Source organism: Lepidochelys olivacea, assembly GCF_965140295.1.
Source record: "Lepidochelys olivacea isolate rLepOli2 genome assembly, chromosome: 1".
Lineage (NCBI taxonomy): Eukaryota > Metazoa > Chordata > Testudines > Cheloniidae > Lepidochelys > Lepidochelys olivacea.
Genome location: NC_140411.1, coordinates 314,685,996 through 314,711,183, shown reverse-complemented (window position 1 = coordinate 314,711,183; position 25,188 = coordinate 314,685,996). Strand labels below are relative to the sequence as shown.

At 39.9% G+C, this 25,188-nt stretch overlaps 1 protein-coding gene across 5 annotated transcripts in view; it reads left to right on the top strand.

The window, feature by feature from the left end:
- ZNF800 (zinc finger protein 800) overlaps window positions 1–24,823 on the top strand; it is a 29,892-nt gene extending 5,069 nt beyond the window's left edge. For 4 of the 5 annotated variants that reach the window (XM_084616848.1, XM_084616847.1, XM_084616849.1 and 1 more), the window contains exons 4-5: window positions 10,116–10,259; window positions 21,047–23,966. In XM_084616848.1, the coding sequence (XP_084472974.1) occupies window positions 10,116–10,259; window positions 21,047–22,737 (1,835 nt within the window). In that variant the 3' untranslated portion in view covers window positions 22,738–23,966. Of the gene's footprint in view, window positions 1–10,115; window positions 10,260–21,046; window positions 23,967–23,998 lie in introns of those variants that run through there. The other variant, XM_084616851.1, reaches the window with a different exon arrangement.
- The last annotated feature ends 365 nt before the right edge of the window (window positions 24,824–25,188 follow it).

The following is a 25,188-nucleotide window of genomic DNA, read 5'->3' as shown; positions in this document are numbered from 1 at the left end:
AATGGTGTTATTCCGGAGCGTAGCATCTAGCAGCAAAATTCCAAGGGTCAGTTTCCCTGGCAGTTACAGTTTCAGGCAGTGTCGCCCACTGACGAGAGTTCAAAGGCTGCTTTGCCTAATGCAGTGATGCTCAACCTGCGGCTCGCAGGCCGCTTGTGGCCCAGTTAGCGCATACCTATGACCCAGCTGTGTGCTAAAAAAAATTCAAAGTTTGCTGCTCCCCGGTCCTGGCAAGGGCGGGGCTGGCTGAGGAGGAGATGGTGCCATGGAGCCCTGCTGTAGTGCTCCCTGCCAGCAGGGAAGACAAAGCAGCCCTCTGTGGTAGGGGAGGAGCTCCCATGCTGTAGGGACACACTGTAGGGTTGCCAGGGTAGGGGGAGGCCCTGGGTCGTGAACTCTCACCACCCAGGTGTAGTTTGGAGGGGCATTGCTCCCTCTCCTCCCACCTCGATTTCTGCAAGCGCCGAGCAGGGCTTGCTCTGCTCAGCCTGTGTAGGGTGGGTGGGTGGGGAAGGTTCTGTCCTTCCCATGCTCCGCCAACTCGCTCAGCACCTCTCCCTGGCTGAGCTGGCAACTCCGAGACACTACCTCCTGGTTCCTAGTGCCTGTTGTCATCCTCTTCTATGTGTGCTGGGTCTTGTTTCTGTATAATGGTTAGTGCCCATGTGGGGGCAGGATGAGGCAGTGGGGAAGGAAGAGGGCTGGGATAGGGCAAAGAGAAGGGGATAGGGGAATGGTGCAGGATGGAGCGGGGCAGGGGACAGTGTGAAGAGGAAAGAGGATGTGGTGGGGAGAGGAAAAGGGAGGGGGAAGAGAGGGATGGGAGAGGGAGAAGAGAAGGGAATGACTGAGAGGGCCATTGCTGGGGTGAGAACTGCCTCCTCGCTTCTGGGCGTCCATGCCAGAGGTGTCTGGAGAAATCGGAACGGGAGTGGGGGAACACGTCCCCTCATTAGCCACAGCTGTGTCACCTTTGGGGGGGGGGGAGCATGCTCCAGGCTGCACCCTGACCTGCCTGTACCAGATAGTGCCCGCCTGCCGGTCCCCTGCTGGTCATGTCCTGACCTGGAGCTCACAGTCAGAGCAGGAGGCTGCCCTGTAAGTCCCATCTCGGGGGGAGAGCTGGTGCAGGGTGGAAATGTGTCCCATGGGTAGCTTCCCAGCCAGGGTCCCCCATGGCTTGGTGGGTGGGATCAGCCCTGCCCTTGACAGTCTGGGAGCAGGCATCGAGAGACATGTGCCTGACTGGCCAGCCACAGCTGACAGGGTAATATATATATTGTGTGGATGTGGCCCACTTAACAGAGAGAGAGCTGCATATGCGGTCCATGATGGTAAATAGTTTGAGAATCGCTGGCCTAGTGGCTATTGTTCAGGGTAGTGTTACCCACTGATGAGTGGGTAGGGAAACTGGGCCCATCCTACTCCTTTGGGATCTGACCTTTGAAACAGTGGTCCTTACACAGGGCTCAGGGCCTGAGATCTCCAAGTGTACTCTCTGGATCACTTCCTTCACTTGTTTCAGTTCCACCGACGACATCACAGGTTGGACATGAGGTCGCTCCTGTGTTCTCTGATCTGTCTCCAGAGTCTCTTCTGTTGGCCCTAATGAGTCGCCACCCTCTGCTCCTGCGGACAGCTAGCTTCCAGCGGCTTGGTGATGAGGCTCTGTCCTGGTGGTGTAGAGCCTCCGTGGCTTTCCAGCAGGAGGCTGCTGCACCTCACTGCTCTCCTCCTTAGTCAGCCCAGACTGAGCTGAGTTGCTCCCTTTTAAATGCTCCCTCCACTGGGATCATGCCCAACAGAGGGAAGGGGGTGTAGCGTCTTAGGCCTAGATCAGCTCTTTAACCCTTTCCCTCCAGTGCGAGGTTGGTATACCCCATCACAAGTGCCAGTACATGACAATGAATATATGTATCTGACAGTAAAAACTGAGTTTTGGTTGAGCATGCTCAGTATAGGTGATGTTAGAAAGCTTTGACCCAGTACAAGGGCAGACCCATTTGAAATGTACTAAAGTACATTTTTATTTCCATAGTTCACAGCATAAAAACAGAGATTCAGTAGCAGTGTTAAAGTTTTGGGAGATTTCTTTAATGCTAAAATCTAAATTTATTTAGAGATTTTCCTTTTAGATCTGTGGCAACATAGCTATGTGTGTGATTGAAAGGCTTGTGAATCATCTCTCTTACTATATAACTTCCAAGCAATATGGCTGTGCTAGCTCCTGCAGATCTTTGTGATCATCGTTGGCTATCCGCGGGATGAGGATGAGGATGTTGTCGTCTGCTGGGGGGGAAAAGTCGTTGATGAGACTTCTATATTCTCCCTTCATTTGCATTTAAGAAACATATAATACAGTGACCAGAGGGAAAATGGGATGTGAGATACGTCATCTGTGACCTTTTATAAGAAGATGGAACATTTGGATGGAATTGCCTAAGGCCTCAAATTTGTGTGTCTTTCTCCCACCTGAAGCAGATTATCTGGAGTCTCCTTGGGTAGCAGAGTGACCTAATTTCAAGTAATTTGTACCCAGGCCATTCCAGAATATCTTTACTGGCATGTCATATAAATTCATGGCTTACTTCGCTCTCTTTTCTCATTTGCATCAAGACAGTTGGTCAGAAAGAAAAACAACTTTTGACTAGGGTTTTACTAGTTACCACTTTTGAACAAATGACATTTCATTATGGAAGAAACCTTTGATCCTTTCAAAAAGAAAAGGAGTACTTGTGGCACCTTTGAGACTAACAGATTTATTTGAGCATAACCTTTTGTGAGCTACAGCTCACTTCATCAGAAATTGGGCAAGAGAGCAGGATGTTTTTACCCTCTAAGCAATTCCAATAGTTTTTCATAATCTAATATTACATTTAAAAAATACATATGGCTTTGTCCTCATTGTTTTAAGGGTATGCATGCTGAATGCTATTATACCAGGAGAACAAATTGCTGAAGTTTTGAATGATAAAATTGCATATGTGATACACAAACATTGTGATTCTTACGACTACTGCAGTGCTTCTTGTCAGTGGGGTAGCTGCACTAGCTGAAGTCCTGCCAGTCTTCTATAAGCTTCATGATGAGTTAGTTTCGTAGTCTCAGAATGTTACTGGGACTTGATAAGCTGACAATTGTGTACTATCCAAAAATAAATATAAAAGATGGAGATGCTTCAGTGGAATTGAGAGGCTTCCTCCTCCTGAAAAGCCTAGTGGTCATTGCATCCATCCCCATTTCCCATAAAGCTGGATGAGATCTTTTCCCTTCCCCTGCAGTGTGCCCACAACAGCAAGGAAGTTGTCTCTGTTCTGTTACAGTTAAACTCACAAGAATCTGGTTATTTTCACTCTTATATAGTACATATTTGGGCAGTAGTATCAGTGAAATTGACTATTTCCTTGTAAATTTCATTCCACTGCTGCTAGTGTGGTAGAAGCATGCTACCTTCACTGAGCAGAAAATCTTTTGTCAGGTGCCATTAACAAATTGGAAAACCCCCCCGCTCCCCACGCTAATTAGTGCACTTAGTGGAATTTTGTATGTAGGAAATCTTCAAATATGTTTAGGTATGTTTCCTCAATGGTTCTACTTTGTGCAAAAATTCAGCTGTTTCTGGATGAGATCCAGGTAAACAGCTTGCCCTCAGAAAGGATTCTTTGCACATTTCTCTCTAGTTCAAAGTTGCTATGAACTCTCTCTGAGTTGGTATTGTTTTTTAAACAAGTCTCACCAATCTTCCATACCTTTTCCCCAAAATGCTTACGTGATGGCAGAAAAAAATCATTGCTATTACAAATATATAATGGGTATATCAAAAATATTTAAGTATTTGAAGAAATTTGATTCAAGGGATTCTAACTTAGAACTTTATTTGAAGGGAACCCATCTGTGAAGTGTTACGGTGGGCCATGGTTAATTTTTTTGGCGTTCTAGGTCAGCTTGAAGAATATCTTGATGATACAGATGTGACGATAACACCTGTCTGACTACATCAATATTTTTGACTTGGGATTCTGAAATTAACTATAGCATATATTTTTCTGAGATATTGCATTGTATGATGAATGATCCTGGAGTATGGCGCCTTACTATACCAACAGTTTAAGTAAATTCATATTTTTTTCCACTGGATGTTTTATGTGAACTGTTTACTTGTGGATAAAGTGCAGATATCTTAGGTACTCAAATGGCCCCTGTTACCATAGACTCTGAGCATCTCACACTTTTTAATATATTTATCCTCCCAACACCCCTGTGAGGTAGGGAAATATTATGGGGAACTGTGTCACAGAGAAATTAAGTGACTTGCCCAACATCACACAGGAATTCTGATGGAGCAGAGAATTGAACCCAGGTCTTCCATGCCCCAGGCTAGTGCTGTCACCCAGTGATTCTCAAATTCAGCAACCTGAGGACCCCCATTTTAATTTTAATTTTTTTGGGGACCCCCAAGCTCCCTGTTCAGACCCAAGCCCTGCCCCCATGCCACCCCTTCCCCCCCCAGGCCCCACCCCACCTGTTCCCTCCCCCCTCACTCCATCCCCCCTACTTCACTCACTCTCCCCCACCCTCATTCACTTTCACCAGGCTGGGATAGGAGGTTGGGGTGCAGGAGGGGGTGCGGGCTCTGGGAGAGAGTTTGGATGCAGGAGGGGCTGTGGGCTGGGGCAGTGGGTTGGGGTGTGGGAGGGAGTTTGGGGTGTAGCGCTTACCTTGGGTGGCTCCTGAAAGTGACTGGCACATCTCTCTGGTAGTAGTTCCTAGGCGGGAGGGGCCAGGTGCGCTTCCCCTGCCTGCCTACACCACCCCTGAAGCTCCCATTGACCACAGTTCCCAGCCAATGGGAGCTGCGGAGTCAGTGCTCGGGCGATGGCAGTTCATGGAGACCCCTCTGTCCCCACCCCAAGGGGCCTCAGGGACGTGCTGGCTGTTTCCATGAGTGGCGCGGAGCCAGGGCAGGCAGGGAGCCTGCCTTAGTCCCGCTGTACCTCTGGAGGGAGAGGAGTTTGATGAGTGGGGCCTGCGGACCATCTGGAGTACCTTCAGGGACCTCCAGGGTCTGCGGACCCCAGTTTGTGAAATGCTGCTCTAACCTATGGGCCAGTCTTCCCCGACGCCAAAGACCAAAAAAAGTCTCCAGATAGTCCCTAACTAATATACTCATCTTTAATTAAGAGTCTCTATATGGTTTATTTGAGTTTTTTTAAATTGTATTCTTTTAAAGTACCTGAGTAAATTGCCACAGTAGATTAATCTTTATAGTTTCTTTGATTTTTATAAAGTTGTTTATATTTTATAAAAATATGTAAAATCACGTGCACTTTCTTGAAAGATTTTCATTTTTCAGCTGTCTCTTTACAAGAAAACTCACATTATAATTAATAGGGATTGTCTTAAACTCTCTAAAAGCTAATATACTGGGAAATAATGCTTCCATTTTTAACTCAGCCTCTTGTGCCTAGTTACTGGTGGTGGTGCTCAGAAGGCTGCAGCACAGCACCATTACCCAGTTCCTTCAAATAGTATTGCTACCTGCCTGATAAATGTTACAGAGGTGGACAGGGACAAAACATTTGAAGGGGAGGTGAAGAAGAAATGGCAATACTGCAAACAGTAGATCATGACTCCTGGGTAGATCATGCGAGTTTCAGACCAAACCACAGTACTTGTGACCAGGTTTTGACACTCACTACCTACGCTGAGAGTAGCTTCTAGGCCAGGCAGAAACAGGCACGAGTGCAGTAGAACCCTGTTTATCCAACCCGCCATTATCCAGCTCTGTATTAACTGAACAACCAGCGTACACAGGTCCAGAAGCTGATGATCACTCCTGTGGCCGCTAGATGGTGCTGCAGCCTTACACTTTCCCATTCTCTAGATTATCCAAATTTTTGATTGTCCGATCTGGCCCTGGCCCTAGTCCCAATTAGATTGGATAAACAGGGTTCTGCTGTATTCCTATTTTCAAGCTTCAAATGTAGCTAATACCTATCATGACAAATCCAACAGCCCAGCATCCTGGTTTTGATCTTTCATGCCATCTTGGGGTAAAGCTCAGCTGCTTCAGATGTAGTTACTAGCAGCACATTTGACCATTCCACAAGTGGGGACCTTTGACTCCATGCTTTGTTGTAGTAGGCAGTTTAGACCATGTACTTGTGGGTTGCGCCAATCGGCAAGAGCTATCTGGTTTCCCTCATGGATGTGCATAATGCCCTTCCCTTACCTGTTGAATGGTTAAGACAAAGATTAACCTGTGTGATTTGATTGTCTACGTAGATGCAATTGCAATGTGTATGTATGGTGTTGACTGGGGACTTCAACAATGAGTGACCCTAGTACATTTCATATGAACTGCAGTATATAGGCAGAGGTGATCTCTAGATACAATGCCAGCCTTGATATTAAGTGTTGTGGTTTAGATCAGCGTTTCCCAAACTTTTTTGGTCACGAACACTTTTTAGCCTATTACAGAACACTTATGATATTATTTTGTAGTCATTTGGTTTTCAAATTAAAAAATTGCATTTATTTATGCTCAAATATATTTTACTTTACAAAACAAAGCAAAAATACAAATTTAAAATAACTTGAACTAACAATTTCTAACTGGAAAGCGTGTATAAAGTAGTACAAAAATGAAGTGCAAGAGTCAAAATTAAATTCTAGATTCTTTCATGGAACACTTATTCACATCATGTGGAACACCAGTGTTCCATGGAACACAGTTTGGGAAATGCTGGTTTAGATAGTTTAAGGTAGAAAACAGAAGTTTTATGAGAATACTAAAATCATAATATCCTAGTGTAAAGTTAATAATTGTGTGCATAATGCCAGGTCCACAACCTCTTAGGGTCAAAGGGAGCCTTTCCTTTGATTTTGAGCTTTGAGTTACGATCACACAGTCTTTGTCTCAATTCTCAAAGCACTTAGATATTATGGTACATATAGTGCTATCTACTTTTAACTTCTGTTAAGAATATCTTTAAAATCTTATGGTCAAAACACTGTCAAGATATACTTTTCAATTCATATTAAAAAAAAACCTCTTGTTTTTATCAAACACTGTAAAATTTAAAAATCAACATAACTTTAAAATCTTGCATTTCGGATGTTTTGGTTTTTTGTGTTTTACTGAAGTTGGATAATCTGGGCTCACAACTCTGCAGAAGAATCTTTGAGTCAAAAATATTTTTGGGTATTTTCAGTCAGTTAATGAAGATATTTGTATTTCTGCTAAATTGTGGGACTATAGCAAGTTTCTTTTCTACTTCCGTAATTGTCAGAAGATATGTAAACCACACAAAAACTTGTATATTATCTTATTTTCAGCTGTTCAATTTTATAGACTGTTACAAATAATTGGATTATACTAAATCTAGAGAAAATACTGTTGAGTTCTTGACTTCCAATGCAGAAAGCAAGGGTTAAATTTATCTTTTGTTTTGTTTTAAGTATGTATATCAAAGTTAGTCTTTCAGTGACTATTATAGGTTTCACTTTTTGTGTTTATGGAAGCTATTTTATTATTTTAGTTCAACTGCTCAAAGCTGCTATAGATGCTATAGATCTTTGCATCTGATCTCTGTATATTCTGTATAAATTAATACTAAGTTTTATATTTTCAGAAGAAGTAGTAATATTAATGTTTAAAGTTAAATTTTCACGAGTTAAGAGGGAAGGTACTGTACATCTGGGGTCAGCCTTGGGTTATAAGGGATTACAAGTATCGGTTACAAGGTTCACAAGATACATACATAGTACATAACCAGCATAGACCCAGACTGGGGTGTGGGAGTTTTTAAAATGTCAGTGGATAAGTGATCTTGGGTACGCCACCCATAGAATGTATTGAGAGTCCAAGTCAGTATTGGTGTAGTGAATAAGTACATGGGTGGGGTGCGTCCCTTGGTTCGTATCTACACCTCCAGTTGTTTTTAACAGGAGGACTCCCACTTAGTGAGCTAAAATCTCTTAACCCACAATCCTTGGGTTGAGTGCTGTAGCTATCTTTAGAAATCTGATATTAGAATCTTCTTTGTGTGTTGTCAGATCTGCTGTGAAAGTGTTCTTAAATCAAATAACCATATGCTGGGTCGTCATCCAAGACTACCATAACACAAAATATGTGGCAGGATGCGGGTAAAACCATGGAGCAGTAGATGTAAAATTCTCCTCCAAGGAGTTCAGTCACAAATTTAATTAACGCTTTTTTTTTTTAAACGAGCAGCATCAGCATGTCCTCTGGAATAGTGGTCGAAGCATGAAGAGGCGTATGAATGTTTAGCATATCTGGCACGTAAATACCTTGCAATGATGGCTTCAAAAGTGCCATGTGAATGTCTGTTCTCACTTTCAGGTGACATTGTAAATAAGAAGTGGATGGCATTATGTCTTCATAAAGGGGAGAGGGAGAGATAGCTCAGTGGTTTGAGTATTGGCATGCTAAACCCAGGGTTGTGAGCTCAATACTTGAGGGGGCCATTTAGGGATCTGCGGCAAAAAAAATTGGGGATTGGTCCTGCTTTGAGCAGTGGTTTGGACTAGATGATTTCCTGAGGTCCTTCCAACTCTGATATTCTATGATTCTATGAAATGTAAACAAGCTTGTTTATCTTAGCGATTGGCTGAACAAGAAGTAGGACTGAGTGGACTTGTAGGCGCTAAAGTTTTACATTGTTTTGTTATGGAGTGCAGTTATGTAACAAAAAAAATCTACATTTGTAAATTACACTTTCACGATAGAGATTGCACTACTGTACTAGTATAAGGTGAATTGAAAAATACTATTTCTTTATCATTTTTACAGTGCAACTATTTGTAATAGAAAGTGAGTACTGTACATTTTGTATTCTGTGTTGTCATTGAAATCAATATATTTGAAAATGTAGAAAAAGATCCAAAAATATTTAATAAATGTCAATTGGTATTGTTTAATAGTGCGATTAAAACTGCAATTAATTGAGATTAATTTTTTGAGTTAATCACTTGAGTTAACTGTGATGAATCAACAGCACAAGTAATCATGTAAAGTTTTTATCGTTTTACGTCTAATAGATTGACATTAACTGGTAATCTTGTTCCAGTTCATGGGTTTTCTTTTCGTTTATTTGTTCAGGTATTTTTTTTTTAAACTTCTCTCTTAATGACCTGGCATATTAAAGAAATTTGAAATAATAACTCAGTTAAGCCCCATCTTGATTTACCAGTGTCTCACTAAAATCTGTAGTGGACAAGTCTCCATATTACAAAACCCACCATCACTATATGCACTCTTGTTAGCAGTTTCAACACAGAGACCAGTGAAGGAATGGATTTAGAGCATGAACTATTCTCTCACCACTTTAGTTGGCTCTTCAGGAAAAGTCAGGGTTGGAGCACATTAGCAAGGCACGTCTGCACTTTATATATGTGGTTTTTAAACTAAAGTGTAACATTTGCATGCTTATAAACACAAACTCTATGCTTGACACAATGTGCTAATTCAAAACTGATCTTAAATTTTGTATTTTTCTTCAGCGAGGAAGACAATAGGCAGACTAAAGATATGGGTCCAAATTCTGCTCTCTAATATAAGTGCAACTACATTGATCTCTGGTACCCTCATGTAAAAGTCTAGAATTTGTCTACTCTTCTCTTTTCATTTTGTTATGTTCTTTACAATTTTCTGCCCTGTTTGACAGTCTTTCTGAGTGAACATGTTTTGTTGTACATCCTCAGAGCTGTCTGAGGAGCTTGAAAAGGTGCTAAATAATGATTTAAATGACTAGGTGGCTGTTCTTTCCTTCCACCTGATAGGCAATTATAACTCATTAACCAAAAACTCCCTTTCTGAATTTAGCTGTTGGTTTTAATCTTAAAGTTTATAGTCCTTTTACTTTTCACAATATCTGTAATCTTGATTTTTTTCTTCTTCAGCCTAGTCTTTATGTAATAATCCAGAACGTGTGTAGCTGATTTACAAATGACAATGATAATGGCATTTTGTCTTGTATTATTTGCTGCTTTAGCACTGAAATTTATTTGACTTGAAAATATTTTTGCTTTAATGAGATAGTGACTTTAAAGAAAAGTACCTTATTTTAAGTGTAAAATTTCTTTTGTTCCAGGAACTAAACAACTTAAACATATCTTGTTAAAAGACGTGGACACCATTTTTGAATGTAAAATATGCCGCAGTCTCTTCAGAGGATTACCAAACTTAATTACTCATAAAAAGTTCTATTGTCCTCCAAGTCTCCAGATGGATGACAGTAAGTTTTATTCACTGAAATATTTAATCAAACAACCTAGAATTGAGGAAATTTTCCCTTCTATATTATATGTAAAAACACCATCAGAAACAAGATGTAACTAATCTACCAGGTAAATTAGAGGATCAGTGAAGCAATGAAGTACTTCACTTTTATTAGCTTGTCACTTTCAGACTCATTTTTTTCAATCTGTCTGAAAATCTCCTGTGTCAAATGGGAGTTTTTTATGCAGAGAACGAGGTCAAATGATGCTCCAAAGATATTAATTTGGGCCACATGGCAACTTAAGGCCTTGGTTCTGCAAAGGATGAGTAAAGTTATGAAAGTGTTCAGTTTTTTGCAGAATCATGAGCCAAGTCATGAAATTCAATGTAGTTGAAAACTCCTGTATTTCCACAGGAAAAAAGAGTGAGAAAATATAAAAGAGGTTAGGTCTTGTATGTGATGATTTTGAAGATTTCTCCTTTAGGGATCTAGAGCCAGGGTATTGTGATGTGCCATACAGTATTAGGTAATTTTTCATGTTGGCCTTGATATATTATTGAACAAGTAGTGGTATTTTATTAATAATTTTAAAAGGACACTTTCAAGATCTAAAAGTTGGTCACCTTTATTTTTACACATGCCTTTTGTTAGCATATTGTTGCTTGAACTCTTAAGATTTTTGTTATTTTCCTTCAACCAATCCTTTGTGCAGTGAGGAAAAACACAAGATTATTGATGGACCTGACACATAATTTGCTGTTAAAAATGATTAGTATATTATGACAAAATATACCCTAATTTAAAATAATGTATACCCAGATGACAACCTGAATTTGGTTTTGTTCTTATGGAGGTGGAGGAGACAAACTTACAAATGTGATAGACTTAGAACTTAGATTGGCATAGGCTAAGACCCTTGACACAGTACCTCTGAGTATAGGCATGTTTTAAATCACTTTGTTTAGTGACCTGTAGGGAAAGGGAAAAGATCAACATTAAAAAAACCTTTTAGTTAGAAATAGTAGTAATGTGTATTACAGTAGCACCCAGAGGCCCGAGCTGAGATCAGGTCATTGTTCTAGGTGCTACAAAACTCCTAAAGCTAAGAGATGTTAACCTAAATCGCCCAGACAGACAAAGCATGGAAGGGGCAGTGAAGGCATAGAGGGGTAAATTGCCTTGCCTGGTGTTACGCTACAGGTTAGTGACAGCTGGGAAAAGAACCCGGGTTTCCTAATGGTATGTCTACACTTAAAATGCTGCTGTGGAGCTGCTGTAACGCGTCAGTGTAGATGCTACCCGTGCTGACAAGGGCTTCTCCCCTTGGCGTAGGTCATCTGCTTCCTCGAGAGGCAGTAGCTAAGTCGACGGAAGAATTCTTCCATTGAGCTAGTGCTGATCTATGCTGAGCGTTAGGTTGGCATAGCTACCCCTCTCAGGTATGTGGATTTTTCACACTTCTGAGATGTAGCTATACCAAAGCGATAGCTATAAATTCCTAATGTAGACCAGGCTTAAGTCTTTGCCTTATGCCTTACCTATTGGCCTACAGTGCCTTTTTGACTAGCTAATGGTCTACTTCCTCATTCCCATCTTACTTTAAAGTTATATTCATGCACAGAAGTTTTATTTGTGCCTGCTGCTCCATTAAAGTAACAAGGATGGGTTGATGTTATTCTAATAAAGTTCATTTAGTAACTGAAGATATGGGTAAAGCATTTCTGTTATTACCATGCAAGTGTATGGCATTAACTTTCTCTCATACTTTCTGGACTGAACTAGAAAAAAATAGACAAAAATAAAGGGAGGAGGGTGAAAAGTTTAGGAAAGAACATATTTTGGACTCGTCCATCTAATTTTTGTATTCTGTGCAACTTCTATCCATAGGATTATATGGAATTGAGCTATTAAAATTTTGTAGCTCATGTGTCTAACAGTTTATTAAAACCTTTTGGGAAAGGACCATATCTACACTCTTTACAGCAGTGAAAACATTGGCAGTTAATCAGTTTTTAAAATATATTTTACCGAGCATGCTTTTAAACCATGTTATCAAGAGTTTCTGATCTGAAATTGAAAACGCATTGAGCAAATGCAATTGGCAGTATTCCTGGATTACATTTTTTTTCTGTTGCACTTATCCATCTTGCTGAATTAGATGTAATGGGCAAATATTTTGTAGATATTAAATTTTAGAGGAGCATAATATTAGATGTACTCAAATTTGAGCATGCTGGAGCCGTGAAATTAACAAGAAAGCCAGGCAGCTAGAGCCCAGCTGTCCCCTAAGCAGGAAGGCGAGAAGCTTAGGTGGCTGCTGCCCACTCCTGACAGGGAGATGAGAAGCCCTGGTGGCTGTCTCCAACTCTTGGAGATGAGAGCCCAGGGGCAGCTTGGCTCCTGGAGGAGAGCTGTGTGAAGAGCTCTCAGGCCCCCACACTGCCCCTCTTGAGTCAGTAGAAGCATCCTGGTGTGGATGCGCACCACGGACAGAAGGAGGGTAGTGTGGACATCAGCCACCTCAGTAATTACTGTTGTATAGACATGCCCTTAGGGATTGCTTTTCTGTTCCTCTAGAATATTTTTCTGTGCAGGGTTGGATGCTTCAAAAACATGTAGATATTTGAAAATATTCTTCAAAGCTTAGAATCCTTTTCCAATAGCCCCTTTTATGCTAGATTGTCACAGTCCGTATTTGTTGACTCTATAAGGAAGTGAGGAATAAGGCCTCCTTTACTAGTCCCTGTTCGGATTGTGGCTGAGGAAGTTAAGAAGCTTGTGGTGACTGCTTGTCTGATACTCCTCTCCCCACAAGAAGGGGGTGAGGAGGAGCAGCCTTGGCTCCCCACTTAAATTATTGGCCAAAGTAGTTGGTCAGTCACATGGGTTGAATAAGCTTTTTCATGAAAAGGGATGAAGTAACTTACTTCCTCCTCTGAGTAAGAGACAAATGGTGACCCTAAGTCATCATTAGTTTTCTGGTCTGCTCTGAGATGCAGCTATTCACCACTCTTTATTCAGGGTAGATTATAAAGCTATAGTCGAGCCCTTGGTGTTTTGTCCTCTATTTAACTGCGGGTGGGGAGGGGGGTTAGTCTTGACATCTATTATGTTATATGAATAAAGGCATATGAAAGACCCCTATTGTGCACCAACTAAAAATAATTTTCTGTCCTAATGCAGAAACTAATTTCACGATGTTTGGACAGTGTCTACAATGTTACTTAAATTCATGTGCAGAGATCTTCATAAACTGACAAATTTCTTAATCTGAGTCCTTGCATGCAAGTGAAAAATCAGTGAGAAAGTATGAGAAGAAAAGTATACATCAGTAAGATACAGTATTTTAAATTTTCTCTTGACCTATCAATACCGAGGAAGTCAGCATGTGTAAGGTTTTTGTGATAGTGTTGATTTTAATGTTAGAAAAGTGTAAATCAGATTAACTTTAATTTTATCTCTGCCATTCTATCTACAACTGTTTGTTATCCCACTGAAACAAAACAAACTGTCCAAGCAAAAGACTACCACACTTACTGTCCAAGGAAAAGCAAGCGCTATTGACAACCTTTTTTGTGCAGTATATTTAACTCTATTAAATAGATTGAGTCCCTGTTTCGTTTTATAGGTATACATATGAACAGCCTCAATTTTTAAACAAACTTTAAAAGCTGCTGTTGTGAGTATGAAGGTATAATAAAAATGCAAAGCATCTGTGAACCTTCAACCAGCTATTTTTAAAATCTATTCATTTACAAAGTTTTAATGAGTTTACAAATCCTTGCCATGCAAATATCAGAAACAAAACAATCATTACAACAATTAGCTTTTGTTTAATGAGGAATATAGTCATCAGATCTTTCTGTTTAACGGGGTGTTACTGCGTTACAGATTGAGCATCGTTGCAACACCTGTTTGTTGATTCTCATGATTTGATCAAACTGAGTGAAATCTCTGTACACATATAACAGACCAGGCTTGTCTAGCAAATGTTACTATTTAAAAAAAAATAAAAAATCGGCAGGAGTGCTGTTCTTCGTTTTTGTTTTTTTTGAATGTACTTGAAATATTGAATAAAATGTAACCAGATATCTAAATATTCATCTGTCTTCCCCCCCCCCTTCTCTTGCTGGGTACATAATGGTGTGTTAACTTTTCCATAAACACAACCTCCCTTATTTTTTTTTTTTAAACCATTCCTCTATGGTTGAGCTATTTTTCTTTTTCCAGTAAGAGGCTACCAGTAGCCAAGCAGCTATTAGAAGATGAGAGATTAATTCTTCATTTTGTCTTTTGTCACCATTTTCATTAGGAAGCCCTAGGAGGATTACCAAAGGATTATTTGGTAATAAATATCCAACACTTCATGATATTTAGTTATGGATAGGGGTCTACCAAATTTTCAGCCATGAAAATCGTGTCACGGACTGTGAAATATGGTCTCCCCCGTGAAATCTGATCTCCAGCCACCCAGCTCTGAAGGCCATGCCACTTGCCTGCAGCAGGGAGAGAAGTAAGGGTGACGATACCGTGACCCCTTAAAAGGGTCGGGGCCCCTAACTTGAGAAATGACATGTTTTTCGTGGGTTGGTCATGCATAAATAGAAAATTTTATGGATGTGTAACACACTTTCAAAATTTGCCATTTATGCCATGACCAACCTCTGAAAACTGTGATTTCTTTGCAATTTAAGTGGTCCTACTTAGGGACTGAATCCCAGTACTTTCTAATGACTGGACATGTTGACCATATATGCATAAATATCTCCCCTTTCATCACAGTTTCTACATTAATCACCATTCAGTCAATATTCATTTTTGAACCTGAGCGGTGTGAAATAGTACCTTAAAGACATTTTCTTTTTTTGTGTTACAGACTGAGGTTGTCTTGTCCTCTTTTCCAGATCAAACACCATTTCTCTGTGGTAATTTTTTTCTAAACTGGTCCTTCTCCTAGCTGTCATATATGAACTTTTTTTTGGTTGGGAAAGATGTCTGCAAAGATTGATAGAAATTAGTTGTGTTTTGCTTTCTATTGACCAGATGTCATTAAAGTTCACTTTCTTGAAAACCTGTTTTATACAGAAAGTTAGAATGCCTGACTTAAAAGTACTGGTACCAGGGGGAGAGCAGACCAGTTAAAGTTAGTTTTGATCTCTAAATAAGTTAGTTTCTTTACTGTGTAGTTGGCCAACTGTGTGTATTCCATGGCTTCTCCAATATTTGAAGTTCTCTGATTTGCGATGTGGATTAAGATCAGGATTATTTGCAAGGAGTGTCATTGGCAAGGGAAAATAATTTCTTACCTCTAATTCTAGTCCAAACCTGTAGAGTAACCTTTGCTAAAGAATGTGTATACATTTCTGGAAGGTGTGGTTTTTTCATTAAGTCAGGGAGCCTAGCGATGTCTACACTGCTGCAATTTTCTTGTTCAATAAAGACCCAGTGTTGGCTGGGTTAAAGCGTCCCCAGTCCATTACTGCTTTGCGCTGGCCGGCTCGATAGTACTGTAGATTATTTGGGACAGGTAGTCCACCCTGTTTAATGTAACTGTATAAAGTATCTTACTCTTTGGTCTGTTCTTATTCCATATAAATTCTAACATCCTGTAAAAGAAAGAGTACTTGTGGCACCTTAGAGACTAACAAATTTATTTGAGCATAAGCTTTCGTGAGCTATAGCTCACTTCATCGGATGCATTCAGTGGAAACTACAGTGGGGAGATTTGTATACATAGAGAACATGAAACAATGGGTATTACCATACACACTGTAACGAGAGTGATCACTTAAGGTGAGCTATTACGAGCTGGGGGGTGGAACCTTTTGTAGTGATGATCAAGGTGGGCCATTTCCAGCAGTTGACAAGAACGTCTGAGGAACAGTGGGGGGTAGGAGGGTGAGGGGATAAACCTGGGGAAATAGTTCTACTTTGTGTAATGACCCATCCACTCCCAGTCTCTATTCAAGCCTAAGTTAATTGTATCCAGTTTGCAAATTAATTCCAGTTCAGCATTCTCTCGTTGGAGTCTATTTTTGAAGTTTTTTTTGTTGAAGAATTGCCACTTTTAGGTCTGTAATCGAGTGACCAGAAAGATTGAAGTGTTCTCCAACTGGTTTTTGAATGTGTTAATTCTTGACATCGGATTTGTGTCCATTTATTCTTTTACGTAGAGACTGTCCAGTTTGACCAATGTACATGGCAGAGGGGCATTGCTGGCACATGATGGCATATATTACATTGGTAGATGTGCAGGTGAACGAGCCTCTGGTAGTGTGGCTGATGTGATTAGGCCTATGATGGTGTCCCCCTGAATAGATATGTGGACACAGCTGGCAACGGGCTTTGTTGCAAGGATAGGTTCCTGGGTTAGTGGTTGTGGTGTGTGGTTGCTGGTGAGTATTTGCTTCAGGTTGCGGGGCTGCCTGTAAGCAAGGACTGGCCTGTCTTCCAAGATCTGTGAGAGTGAGGGATCATCCTTGAGGATAGGTTGTAGATCCTTGATGATGTGTTGGAGGGGTTTTAGTTGGGGGCTGAAGGTGATGGCTAGTGGCGTTCTGTTGTTGTCTTTGTTGGGCCTGTCCTGTAGTAGGTGACTTCTGGGTACTCTTCTGGCTCTGTCAGTCTGTTTGTTCACTTCAGCAGGTGGGTATTGTAGTTGTAAGAATGCTTGATAGAGCATTTTTCCTGAGGAAACTACAGTCCATCGGTGATCTTCCTGAAAACACCATCCTGGCCGCTATGGATGTAGAAACCCTCTACACCAACGTTCCACACAAATATTTTATAGCATTTGTTGTCCATTTGTACCTACATGTTTTCTGGAGGTGTGACTTTTCAGAGTCTGGCAAATTTGTTTTAAATCCAGATGCTTTCCCAAAGTCCTGGACTTCGTTAGAGACTAATTTTAGGGAAATATTTGGTTTAAATAAAATTATTACATCTGCATAGAGTGTTATTTTATTATGTGCTCCTGCAGGTTTCATTCGTGCAGTGAATTCCTTGTTTCTTATCCGCTGAGCAAAAGACTCGATGGCCAGTGCAAAAATTACAGGTGGAGACTAAGCAATTTTTTAATTCAATGGGAGATTTAACCCCATTACTTGCACAGCTGCTCTTCTGCTGGTGTAAAGAGCAGTTATCCATTTAAGGAACTGGGGGTCCTTCACAGGACAGGACTTGAAACAGAAAGTTGTTCGAGGAGCGTCCCTGTGGGGCTCCACTTCAGGTGAATATGCATCCCTGCACCTTTGGGTTTGTCTACACTACTGCTTAAGTTGATGCAACTTACGTTGCTCAGGGGTGTGAAAAAACCACCCAGCACATCCCTCGGCCCATGCCGCTTCCCGAAGCCCCCATTGGCCTGGAGCAGCAAACCACTGCCAGTGGGAGCTGCGATCAGCCAAACCTGCGGATGCGGAAGGTAAAGAAACCGGCCTGTCCTGCTAGGGACTTACCCTGATGGGCTGTGTGCCAAAGGTTGCTGATCCCTGCCCTAGCCCCACCACTCCGCCACAGGGCAGAAGCCCCAAGCTTTGCTCCCAGTCTATTAGGTGGAAAATGTGGGGGTGGGGGGGACTCCACAAGCCGCACTTTTACTGTAAAAGAGCCAAATATGGCTCACAAGCCGTGGTTTGTCCACTCCTGGTCTGTTTTAAAATGCAGAACACAGCTATTACTGATCATCCCAATTAAAGCATACTTCATACTGTTTTCTTTGTAATGTTAACATAATTACTGTTCAATTGGTCATTCCTGGTGACTCCCAGGAAATTGGGTTAGTCTTTAGGTTACTCCTCTAGTATCAGAGTTCTTTTGTTCAGTTTCACTTCTGCCATTGCCAGTATGGTCTCTAGAGTCGTATGTTTTTTCTTTTCCTAATTCCCTTTTCCTGGGTTTTACTATTTGCCAAGGGTTTTTCAGTGGCTTATCTGTAGTTACAACCTCTGGAGAAAGAAAAGGAGGACTTGTGGCACCTTAGAGACTAACCAATTTATCTGAGCATGAGCTTTCGTGAGCTCCAGGTGCCACAAGTACTCCTTTTCTTTTTGCGAATACAGCCTAACACGGCTGCTACTCTGATACCTCTGGAGAGTCGTCTTGTACATTTGAGATTTGGATTTCTATCCCAAGCATCTTGAATGTACTTTCTCCTTGTTTAAAGTCTTATAATACTGATTTTTTGAAAGCTAAGTGGGAATCACCTTTCGCAGTGGATATCTGCCCTGCTAAGTGCTGCTGTAATTTTCCCAGTGCTGTTTTTTTTCTTTTTTAAAGTTAGGGCAGAGAGATCATGGCCCTTGAGTTTGAACTCTGAATGCTCTGACTTCTTTTCATAATTAAATTTTTCTGCTGATAATTGCGACATTTCAGCATTAGGTCTCTGGGTTTATTATTTATTATGAGGCCTGTGGGGGGAAGGGCAGGAAGGGAGGCGTAGTGCCCTGTGTGCTTTCTCCACCTTTACCTCTTACAGACAGCTCAGCTGTAATGACCCCACAATTAACCTTTTTACGTACCAGATTGGGTTTCCTCCTTCAGCATTTTCAGGCAGTTCCTTAATTCTCATGATCCTTCTCACTCTGTTTTCTGTGTAATCCACTATAAGCAGAATAACTCTCTGCTCTAGCTCTGCCCTCTGTGTATGTCTACGCTGCATTTAGACATCCGTGGCTAGCCCACACCAGCTGGCTTGGGCTTAGGGGCTCTTTAATTGCAGCTTAGACTTTTGGCCTTGGGCTGCAGCCCAAGGTCTTGGACCCTGCAACCTTGCAGGGTCCTAGAGCCCAGGCTCCAGCCTGAGCCCAGAAGTCTACTCAGCACTTAAACAGCCCATTAGTCTGAGTCAGCTGGCACAGGCCAGCCATGTGTGGGTATCTAATCGCGCTGTAGACCTACTCTCACTTGCTTCTCTTAGGCCAGTCTCTAGCATAGGGCTCACTATTCCAAGTCCGTAACTTCCTTCTTGACTGCAAGAAGCTTGGTTGTGATACCATCTCTGATGGAATTCTACTCTGAGGTCATCTCCAGAATGTCTGCTTCGGAAGCAATTTGATTTTTTTTCAGCCCTGGCATTTCTGCCTGATTTGGCTGCCATGTGTCCCACCACACTGCCAGAAACCGTCTTCTGAGTGAGGTATCTTTACATTTTTGGATTTTCTTAGAGAATACATCCTCTGCAACTTTGATCTGTTTTTTGCGGGTGGAGCTTAGTAGGTTTCGGGAATTGATGGAGGCAAGTTGCTCTGCTGTTACTTCAGAGAGCCATTTTATTCTGGTCTCTCTTCATAACCAGCCATTTTAGCCAATCGATTGACTGATTGTTTTTAGGAAAGGTGTTAGCTAGTCAATGGATTTGAGAGAGACCGAGAAATGTAGTATTGGTTTAATGTTCACATCCTATATCAAGAACTGTAACTTGCATCTTCTCTGGATGATCTAATAGAGCTTTATCTCTAGTTAACTGTAAGGTTATTGACAACTCTTTTTAAAAACATCTTTAGAGGTAGTTTATAATATATTCTAATATACTGTCATATGCAGATATTAATATATCCTGAAAATAATAGAATTGCAGGGAAAATGTGTCCCAGTTCTTAATTTAGTTTTGGTGATTCAGTAAGACTTTCAGGATAATGGATTTTGAGGAACATGCGAGGAGTATTTTGTTAATTGGTTGAGGGCTCATTATAAATTGAACATATAACTAATTTCACTTGGAGGGGTGGATCAATAATTATCCTTTTTAGTCTGTCATAAATATCTACAAACAAAATTTCATCTGAGCTTAAAACACCTTATGCTGCCTTGACCTTTCCATTGCAAGTTATTTTAATATTAATATAGCTGTTTAAAATTGAAACATTTAAAGTAAAATTTAAAGTAGCTTATTAAAACAATTTTTGATTTGTTTACACAGATTTAAATGATCTGAACGCTAATCATATTAAGGTTATTTTGAAAAGTGCTGTTTTATGTATATCTATTTCAATTTACCAAGCACCCATCTAGCACTCTAGGCACTACCCATTTTATAAAAAGTTCTTTCTGCCAATGAAACTTCCAACCCACCACAAATGAAATTCTCCTTTCATCCTCGTACCCTATTTATGTTGTTCCCTTATGGAAAGCTTGTGGTTGTATAGGCCTTGTAGTGTGTCCTAAAAGGTCAGTACATCTGGGATCTGACGGACAAAGTTGTGGGGTGAAGGGAGGCAGGGAGAAGTAACATCCAGAGTTGCAGGTCCTTCATTGAGACTACTCTACCTCTAGCCCCAGGAAAAGTTTTCCCTAATGATATTGTACACTAGGTAACACTCATGAAGAACAAGATCAGGTGTTGCATCTTGATAATTTTGACTTTGGCCAGTAGTTGGTTTGTTGTTGTTAACTTTGGCCAGTAGTTGGTTTGTTGTTTTCCTAGAAAAGAAATTCATTACAGATACAAAGGACATCTTAAACTGGGGGGCTGCCAGTTTAAGTGTACCAGAAGGAGTTAATCTCTGAGGTAAACTAAGTTCCTTAATAATTCTAAGGACATTTATCCTGATGCAATAAAAATATTTGTTGATTATCCAGAGAAAATCCACTACTGGAAATGGTAACTGGTGGTTCAATTGGCAAATTAAGCAAGATTTCTCCCCAGTTAGGCTGGATGTAATTATAGCAATTGTTGGAAGGTAGTACAAACATGAACTTTGAGTTAAAAACAAAATTCGTGGGCACATAATTCAATGATTGGGCCAAAATTCAAACAATTTGAGATTTCTAGATGATTAAACAATAACCTTTTGTTTTTACAGACCTCCCAGATGTCAATGATAAACAAAGCCAAGCTGTAAATAATCTCCTGGAAGCCATTTATCCTAGAGTGGACAAACAAGAATATGTAATTAAGCTAGAACCTATAGAAACAAATCAGAATGCTGTGTTTCAGTATGTTTCAAGGACTGACCATCCAGAAGAGAATATTGAGATTAGCAGTAGTCCTGATCAAGATCCATTACAAATACAGGAACCTACCACTGAGCAGCCCAAAACTGTTTCAACTCCCGATACAGAAACTTTAGAGTCGCCACCTGCTGATGCTGTAATAAATGTAATGCCTGCTCCTGACGAACAACCTCCAGCATTAAATCCTGAATTGGACTCTTCTGATAATTCTGATTTTGGCCACCAGTTGATCTGTTGTCTGTGTAGAAAAGAATTTCATTCCAGACGAAGTGTACGTCGGCACATTAGAAAAGTACACAAAAAAAAGATGGAAGAACTAAAGAAGTACATAGAAACGAAAAAGAAACCAAATCAGCGCTCCACAAAAGGACGAAATAAGAATGTGCTTGTAACATTAGGTAGAAGTTGTCCTGTATGTTATAAATCATTTGCTACAAAAGCCAATGTAAGGAGGCATTTTGATGAAGTTCATAGGGGGTTAAGGAGGGATTCCATTACTCCTGATATAGCTACAAAGCCTGGGCAACCTTTGTTCTTGGATACAGTTTCTGCTAAAAAATCTTTTAAGACCCGAAAACAAAAGTCTTCGTCAAAGGCTGAATACAATTTAACTGCATGCAAATGCCTTCTGTGCAAGAGAAAATATAGTTCACAAATAATGCTTAAAAGGCACATGCAAATTGTTCACAAGATAACGCTTTCTGGAAAGAACTCTAAAAGAGAGAAAGGACCCAATAATACTGCCAACGGCACGGAAATAAAAGTAAAAGTTGAACCAGCAGATTCTGTAGAATCTTCAACCCCTTCCATAACCCTTTCTCCACAGAATGAATTAAAGGGAACAAGTCATTCAAATGAGAAAAAGAACACACCGGCAGCACAGAAAAATAAAGTTAAACGAGACCTTGAAACCCCTAAATCAACCAATCCATCTGCTGCAGGTGGCCAGCAAAAAACAAGGAAGCCAAAACTTTCAGCTGGCTTTGACTTCAAGCAGCTTTACTGTAAACTGTGTAAACGTCAATTTACTTCTAAACAGAACTTGACAAAACACATTGAGTTGCACACAGATGGAAATAACATTTATGTTAAATTCTACAGGTGTCCTCTCTGCACTTACGAAACACGTCGCAAACGTGATGTGATAAGGCATATAACTGTAGTTCATAAAAAGTCATCACGTTACCTTGGTAAAATAACGGCAAGTTTAGAAATCAGAGCAATAAAAAAGCCTATTGACTTTGTTCTAAATAAGGTGGCAAAAAGAGGCCCTCAGAGGGATGAAGCAAGACAGATTGGTTCAAAACAGGATGTCACCTGTAACTCACCGAGTAAAAAGTTTGAAGGAGCTGATGTTGGCATAGAAGTAAAAGTCACAAAAAACTTTTCTCTTCACAGATGCAATAAATGTGGAAAGGCATTTGCCAAAAAGACCTTTCTAGAACATCATAAGAAAACTCACAAGGCAAATGCATCTCATTCACCAGAAGAAAACAAAACCAAAGGCAGAAGTACAAGATCAAAAGCTCTTGTCTGGTGAGAAACAACTAGTGTTTTGCCTTTATTTAAAAACAAACAAAACAAAAACACGCCCCCCCCCAATTTTATTATTTTGTTGCCTGAACAGATACTTTTCAATAGACTTGATGGTGTGGGAGATAGCCACATTACTTTTGTATCTCATTTGCCTCTTCAGTAAAATGTTTTCAGTGGCTTGGAGACAAGTCAATTTCTAAATTTTTTTTCTTCAGGAAGTTGCAACCTAATACAGTTAGGCTGTACAGTTCTTCTAAACTGTTTTAATATTATAAAAATCAATTTATATTGGCTTATGTTTACAGTAGACATTTTACAATTAGTTTTGCACTTGTTTGGTACTTGTTCACATGGTTTGTCCTGCTAATGTACACATTTGTAGGATAGTTACAAAAATATTATGGGACATTTATAGCTGATGTAAAAGTAAATTACAGCAGAGTAAATAAATCTCTACATCTAACTTGGAATGATCAGCCAGCAGTAAACTGTATTATTTTTCTTTTAACTTACTCTATTAAGTTTCCTTCACCTTCCCAACATCTTGGTATAATCCTAAAAACATCTCTTTGCATGAGTAAGAGTTTCCAGGATAGGGCCTTAAATTTGGATGGTTTTTTTTTATCGTGATGACTTACTGTTTTTCTGAAGTCCTGCTTCAAAGAAAAAATGGTGACACAGAGGTAGTCTTCTAATAAAATATTGTATCTTAATTAAATGGAAATAACCTATAGATGGCCATTTTAGATTTCAGAATCATTATAGTTTTTACCTGAAGGCTTTTTGGATATTGCAGAGATTTGTAATAAAAACAGGCATGCCGGGCGGGGGTGTGGAGAGGAGTAGTCTTTAAATTATTACTTTGGAACTCTCTCCTTATAACAAATACCTGTTAAGTGAAAATAAGGCTAAATACATATGCCTTGTGCTGTACCTGCTATTGACCTCAACTCAGAAGTGCTCTCTTCCCGAAGGCAACTCTGTCTTGGTTCACCTTCTGCAGTGGATTACCAGTCAGGCATATGTAGGTGGGTTTTCAGTGGTTTAGTAACCACTTTCTGCTAAAGAAAATGCAACTTAATAATGAGCTGGGTTCTCTTAAAATTACAGTAATCTTGTCTGAGGAAGAGAGCGTTTTTAAATTTTTTGTTTGTGGTAAATTTTAGGTACCACCTTGTGTTTAAAAATGATTTCACTGTTGTATAACTAGAAAACAAGTTGTATTGGTAAACTCAAAATATTAATTTATTCCCATTTCTCCTCAGATAACTTCAAGTGATGTACGGAAAGTTTGGAGTTCATTTGAGTGGAAAGACTTTAATTTGGTGTTAGAACCACTAATATCTTGAAAATGATACCATAAGAAAAATGAGGAAATATTTTTTCATAAACTATTGTTTGCTTACTAAATTAATACCTATTCTCATGGCTTGTTATATGACAGTGCCTCATTCCAACACTGTCAGGTAACTGTTGACTTGCAATGCACAACATGCATCTATAGACCAGTTAACTACCCTTGTCTCTATGCAGTTCAGCAAAGTTATCAATAGAAAGTGAACTTTTTGTGCTTCAAAAATAAAAACTCTTTACAAAAAGCATTTTGGAGAAGAAAACTTATTTTCATTTAGGAAATCAACTTGAGAGGTCACCACAGATACTGGCCTTAGTACTGCTAATGCTGATGAACCAATTCTGTGACTTATGTGGTATTCTACTTGGCTGGCAAACCTTTGCTTTGTTATGTACTGTTTTAAATTTATTACAAATGAATGTATAAGAGCAAACACCATATTAGTGTATATTGGCTGAATTGTTCTAATTTTTAGAAATTGTCATAACTTCAGTTTGTTCAGTTTGACTAATTTCCCAACTTTGGGGTGTACTGAATTTCACTGTACTAAAGTTGCTGCAGAGATATTGCCAATACTTTATTTTTCCATGCATGGTTCACAGGACAGCATTTCATTTGTAAACATTTAGGAAGTTTACAGAAACACCCACATTCCCTATTCCATATTCTTTAATTTTGTGTTTAAATTTTATACACAAGCACTTTAATGATAGTTGCAGTTAATTTTTCAGTTATTGTTTTAAAAAAACACACTAATGTTAATATGAAGGTAGTGAATATTTTCTGATGTTTTATAGACACAGACAATCCATGCACAACCACTTCTTATAATGCTAGTTTTATTTCTTTAAATATTAATAAAAGGGAAGATAGTGTGAGAGAAACTCAGAATATTTTTTTCTCGCAAGATCTTAAATGACCACTTTAGGTAGCACTTGACTTTATTGTAGGATTTGCAAAATGCTTACTGATCCTTTTGTCTATTTTATTTTATAATCAAGATTTTAGCAAAACAGTAGCACACCTACCATTATGAAAATCTTGGCAGGCTTCTGTGCCTCAATGTTTTTTTACTTTTTAGAAGATACTTTGTTTAGTGAT